The 6504-nt window shown below is 42.7% G+C and overlaps 1 protein-coding gene across 1 annotated transcript in view; it reads left to right on the plus strand.

Annotated features, from left to right (window-relative positions):
* Positions 1-6504, plus strand: part of TRPM3 (transient receptor potential cation channel, subfamily M, member 3) — a 149800-nt gene that overhangs the window by 54978 nt on the left and 88318 nt on the right. Inside the window, exons 9-10 of the mRNA XM_008570046.1 lie at positions 334-501; positions 6140-6280. Of these exons, the coding sequence (XP_008568268.1) occupies positions 334-501; positions 6140-6280 (309 nt within the window). The remainder of the gene's footprint in view (positions 1-333; positions 502-6139; positions 6281-6504) is intronic.

Raw genomic sequence — 6504 nt, forward strand, 5'->3', positions numbered from 1 at the left:
TGGCAAAGTGGGTATTAGTTGGGTAAAACATACTTGGGAAAAATGCTTTGTTTCTCCAAAACTTAGACTGAACTACTGTGCAAAACATTTCCCAGATGGGGTGAAGTGACCCTCTTAGCATGAATGTGTTTGGTTATTCAAACGTCCAGGTCCCCACACAGAGCATACAACATCTGTGTGCACATGGGCGTACGTGCGCGCGCACACACACACACACACACACACACACACACACACTTATACACCACACCCCAGGCCCTCTGAATCTAAGCAACCACCCTAATCTTAATCCTTTAAATGTGATTATTATTATTATCATTATTATTACTTTAGGTAATTCTGGGAATTCTACTTCCTCCTTCAATTCTCAGCTTGGAGTTCAAGAACAAAGACGACATGCCCTATATGTCTCAGGCCCAGGAAATTCATCTCCAAGAGAAGGAGGTAGAAGAACCAGAGAAGCCCACAAAGGAAAAAGATGAAGAAGACATGGAACTGACAGTAAGAAAGAGCTATAGTTATTCTCCTGGGGAGAATCCCTGATCTGCTTGTCCCGCTAATAGGGCTTAAGGTTCAGTAACTCTCAAGGTCAGACACCTATTCCCCAGCCTCCCCCCAGGTTTAATTTTGGGGTGCTTTCATTTAAGTATGGAGACCAGGGTATTAAAAAGTGTCTGTGAGACATATAGAGACTATGCACAAATAACATGACTCTAGGATCCGATTGCATGTGAAATCGTTCAGCCAGCATCAGTGGAGTGAGACAAACCAATGAAATTCAAAAGCAGGGCATCCTAAATTTCCCAAATAAGCAAAGCTTTATAAACAACCAGATGATGTGGCAGTGTCAGCTCACGAAGAAGGAAAGGGAATCTGTGATTTGGGAACAGCCAGCTTCACTGAGCTGGAACCGTTCTGCTGATGAGGAGCTAAGCCTGTATCTGTCTTTGGGGTCAGGCCCACAAATACAGCACTAATTGAATTTCGAGGTTTGTATGGAAAGCTTTTATTAGCTCTTCCTGGTATAATTATAGAGCATGGAAGCTTTGTTCTGCAGAGGAAATGGGACAGCTGGGCAGGGGACAGCTTCCCGCAACCCCCGCCTGAGCAGCGTGACTGCCACTGGCTTGTACCCAAAGGCTAAAAATATCCCTGCTATTAAAGGGACAAGCAAGGCTTCATAGCTTGGGAGACATCACGCACCAACCCCATGAGGACTTCCTTGATATGCCTCACCCTCCCGCACCACCCTGGCCGATGACAGTTGCTGTAAAGACCCAGAAGAAGCTGTAAGAAGAGAAAACAAAAATTGGTTTTGCTCAGGTGACAAAAGGCCTTTGTGTTATTATCCTAGTGAGACCACCTTGTGAATTGTTTTTCCTCCAGATCAACAATCATTCCTTCCAGGCAGCCCTTCCTAAAGAGTTATTTGCAGGCACAGTCCCTGACTCACTGAATTAAAAGCAAACTTCCGTTTCAGTTTCGGAATCCTTATAAAAAATCTGTGGAGGAGTCTGCTCACTGCTATAATAGCATCAGATGACTGTCTTCCCTAAAGATCTCACCATAATTTTGGCCTCTAAACCCCTTCAAGGATAGGAAATGATATTTTCTTTTTTTTCTTCTTTTTATTCTTTTCAGCAAATGATATTTTAATCATTAGCAGAAACATTGATAATAATAATACCAAATCTTTATTGAGTATTTCAACACAATGTGCTTTAGAGCCAAAATTCTGCCCCATCACCTACTTGCTGTGTGACCTTGGTGCAGTTTTGTAACCTCTAACATGGGAATGATGACCTTGGCTACCTCACAGGCAGTTATGTGGTTTTAAAAGTGTGCGTGCAAACTACTTAGCCTGTAAACATTGATAAATATTCACTGATGTTGTTATAACAGTGCTAAGTGCTTTACATGCATTTGTCCTCACAAAAATCCCATGAGGTAGGCACTATCCCTATCTTACAGATAAGGAAGATGGGACTCAGAGAGGTTAAATTGCCCAGGTTTACCCAACTCATTAGTAGGAAGGCTGGGATCAGCACCCAGGCAGGTAGACTCCATTGGCCACACTTTTAGCCACTAGGTTAGAGAGAGAGAGGGTATCTCAAATGTAGGTGCTCAGTTGGTTTGGTCTACCACATAGCACAGAGAATCCAAAAGTGACACCCAGGCCTAAGACAGGTGAGGTGTGGCCTTGCCCTTAGCACATATCCTGGGAAGGCAGCCGGAGCTGAATAGCATTCTCTCTGGTTGGGTCTCAAGGTAGAAAACAAGTGGATTTAGCTTCTCCTGCTCAGTCTGAGCTGCAAGGACCTGATCCTTCAAGTGGCCCCAATAAAACGGTGCATTGCCAGACTGAGAGCGAAGTCTGCTTACCAGAGACAGCCCCTGGTGCTGTGTACTGAGAAGCCAGGTGGACGACCTCGCAGTAGCATTCCTGCCTGAGCTTGTGCTCCACAGCCAGAGACAGCGGGAGAAGGAAAGGGGGAAAGGGACTTCAGGGCTGGTGGACTCTCTGTTGGGCAGAAGTCGTCTTTAAAGCAGAGCCTCCTTTGACTCTGGGGGCAAATTCTGTCCTTGCTTGGACACTGGTCACCAGGCTCATCCTGGACAGGACTGGAGAGGGCAGCTTGTTGACCCAGCACTCCTTTCAGAGGACTGATGTTTGAGCTTCTGTGCTAAACCAATAGACCCTCTCTTGGAATGGGACGTTGTCCTCTGGCCTTCCAAACCTACACACAAAAACATCCACCTCAGTTCCCTCCACTTTGTAGGCTTCAGTAGTTTAGTTCACCTCAAAGGATCTTTCTCAGCCTTGACATCTGTGTCCAGCCAGTGAAGATTCTCAAATCCATACTGTGTAGTTTTGTCTGTATTTGACCCTGTTAAATTCTGCTTTAAGGAATATCAGAGGAGATGTTTGACAATGGGGAAGAGAAATCAACGAAATCAGCAAGTTAAGCTGCTTAGGCTGGAATTAATGAAATGTCAAAATTCCTTACGTAGTTTATTCAGCCTTACACATTATAATTATTTTTTGTGAATATATGTAATTATCCTGATTTGAGCATCACCTATTGCACACAGGTATTGATATTCAGCACTGTACCACACAGATATGCACAATCAATTATGTTTCAATTTTGATTTAATTCCTTACTTATACCTATGAAAGACAAGCCTTTTACAAATGCATTCACTTTGGAATATATCTGAATAATAAAGGCAAAATGGGCTGTTGCATTTTTGCTTCTGTTTGCCTGCACTGTCAGATAAGTGTCTCCACTTTATGCTTTGCCGGTTCAAGTCCCAACAAGTCCACAGTCCCAGGGCATGGCTATAGCTCCGTTGGGAAAGCCACTGTCCCTAGAGGTTGCCCCAAGATGCCTAAGAGCCTCCACACTGCCTCACTCCCATCTCATTGTGTCCCCAAATGGCATTGTATCGTCAAACATATAAATAAGCAGAACAGAAGCAAGAAAATTATGTTACATCAATTATAAGTTATAGAAGGACAAATGTCATGTAACCGCAGAGTTTCTTGAGGTCAGTGATCAATATTTATAGAACTCTGTTGCTGTCCAGTGTGCTATATTCATCATGAAGGTTGACTCAGCTCACTAATCAAAATAAACTTAGAGAGGCCTTAGTGTGGAATCTGACCTACTCATTACCCTTTTTAGCCAAAGGGTCCACAAAGGAATGGAAGTGATCGTCTCCAGAAATCCTGTGGTTACAAGTAAATCATTTGTGATTGCTATGTATTTGAATAAAGTGGTTATTTGAAGGAGTAATCCAAGTAGTTGAAATTAACATTTGTATATTTTAGGCAAGGTAGCCTGAAACCAGGTGTCTCTATTCTCAACTTCAAAACAATTTCTATAATTAGATCTTTCAACGTTAAGCTTATGTTTCCAGTACTCTGACTTGCCCTAACACAGGTATTGATATTCAGCACTGTACCACACAGATATGCACAATCAATTATGTTTCAATTTTGATTTAATTCCTTACTTATACCTATGAAAGACAAGCCTTTTACAAATGCATTCACTTTGGAATATATCTGAATAATAAAGGCAAAACGGGCTGTTGCATTTTTGCTTCTGTTTGCCTGCACTGTCAGATAAGTGTCTCCACTTTATGCTTTGCCGGTTCAAGTCCCAACAAGTCCACAGTCCCAGGGCATGGCTATAGCTCCGTTGGGAAAGCCACTGTCCCTAGAGGTTGCCCCAAGATGCCTAAGAGCCTCCACACTGCCTCACTCCCATCTCATTGTGTCCCCAAATGGCATTGTATCGTCAAACATATAAATAAGCAGAACAGAAGCAAGAAAATTATGTTACATCAATTATAAGTTATAGAAGGACAAATGTCATGTAACCGCAGAGTTTCTTGAGGTCAGTGATCAATATTTATAGAACTCTGTTGCTGTCCAGTGTGCTATATTCATCATGAAGGTTGACTCAGCTCACTAATCAAAATAAACTTAGAGAGGCCTTAGTGTGGAATCTGACCTACTCATTACCCTTTTTAGCCAAAGGGTCCACAAAGGAATGGAAGTGATCGTCTCCAGAAATCCTGTGGTTACAAGTAAATCATTTGTGATTGCTATGTATTTGAATAAAGTGGTTATTTGAAGGAGTAATCCAAGTAGTTGAAATTAACATTTGTATATTTTAGGCAAGGTAGCCTGAAACCAGGTGTCTCTATTCTCAACTTCAAAACAATTTCTATAATTAGATCTTTCAACGTTAAGCTTATGTTTCCAGTACTCTGACTTGCCCTAAATCTTTGTCAGTCCTGAGCAATTACAAGGTCTTATCCTTTTCTCACATTTAAAAAAAAAATCTCATTTCCCAAGCGTTGTAGAACTAACCTTGTCTTAGAACAATACTGAAAAATCAAAACTGAGAAATTATGCCATTATAGACTCCTAAAAACATACTTTTTTTTTTTTTCTGTCAAGAGGATCCAAGAAGGTCTCGTTTCACTTTAAAGACTAGCTAATTTTTGCTGAGCACTTTTTACATGCCAGATGCTCCTTGATGTGGAGGCCAGCCTTATAGCAGGTGCTTTATTACCCGCATTTTTTCAATTAAATAAACAAAGTCTCAGGTTAAAAAAAAGTTGCCCAAGATGCCACAAATTCTCAGTGTCCAAGTCAGGACTCAGACTCCTGTCTGAATGACCCAAAGCCCAAAGCTCCTCACCCATAGGATCTTCAGCTGTCTTTGGGGCATCCTATCACTTGCTCCCCAGACAGGCATGTGTCTACCTTTTTTGTGACATTAGATCATTATTGTTGTTGTCACTGCTACTGTTATCGTGAATGAAAAGGAGATAATTCTACTCTTAAGAAAATCGCCAACACCTTAGAGATGAGGACATCCAGGTCAGGCCTGACTGGAGTCCTTCTCCAGGTCCCACCTTTTTACAGAGGAAGGCAGTGGCTCGGGAGTCACCTTGAAACAAATACCAGCAGTTAATTCCAGCTTTATAGGGTTTGAAATCAGGGAACCATGGCACAGGCCTAAGGGTTGGGAAGATGTCCAGGTACTTCAGATAACTTATCTCTTGAATATTCATAACTTTTGGATAAATTAGGTATTCTGATCCAATTTACCTTTGTCTTAAGAGTCATCATCATAGGCAGACACAGAATTTGAATCCAGATCTAACTTATTTCATGATCTATATGGGGAGAGAGAGGTGGGGAGGAAGGACAGATTCCTGAAGCCTTTTTCTTCCTCTCAGAACTCTGGGTGTCTTCCATCACCCACATCTTCCAGAGGTCCCAGGGTGGAGAAAATAGAATGGTCAAGAAATATCCCTGAGGCCTTCCGTCCCAGGCAACGTACACACAGAGATTATACAAGGGTACTTCAATTCGTGGAAAAATGGAACTGAAAGATAATGCCAATCTTTCCATGAACTCTTTGAAGTATCCTCACGTGTATAGTGCAAATGCCCACTGAGGGAGACACAACCTCTAAGTCTCGGGGGGCTTGGGTTTGTAGTTCCACGAACTCTTAGGTTCTGTGAGCATCCTTTCCTCCTCTGTCCCACGAGCACATTGAACGACATGCTCTCAGAGCCCTGCCATGATGACATCGATTCTCTTCCACTGTAGGCGATGTTGGGACGAAACAACGGGGAGTCCTCCAGAAAGAAGGATGGAGAGGAAGTTCAGAGCAGGCACCGGTTCATCCCCCTGGGCAGAAAAATCTATGAATTCTACAATGCACCCATCGTCAAGTTCTGGTTCTACACAGTAAGCATCTTTCCTTTTCTCCTTCCTAATAGCGGGCCACATGGAGCCAGTGTCCATTTGTCACACACCTGTGTGACATTCTCTGTGAGTCATAACAGAAGTGCCACACATGTGGGAGGGAAAGCTCTACCAGCTTGCTTTGGCAGTAGCTTTGCAAGATTCGTGGAGTTTGTCAGGCAGCTTCCACAGGCTACATCTCTCCTCCCCTCAGAAAAGAAAGGAAA

The sequence above is a fragment of the Galeopterus variegatus genome, unplaced genomic scaffold (genome assembly GCF_000696425.1).
Source record: "Galeopterus variegatus unplaced genomic scaffold, G_variegatus-3.0.2 Scaffold565, whole genome shotgun sequence".
Lineage (NCBI taxonomy): Eukaryota > Metazoa > Chordata > Mammalia > Dermoptera > Cynocephalidae > Galeopterus > Galeopterus variegatus.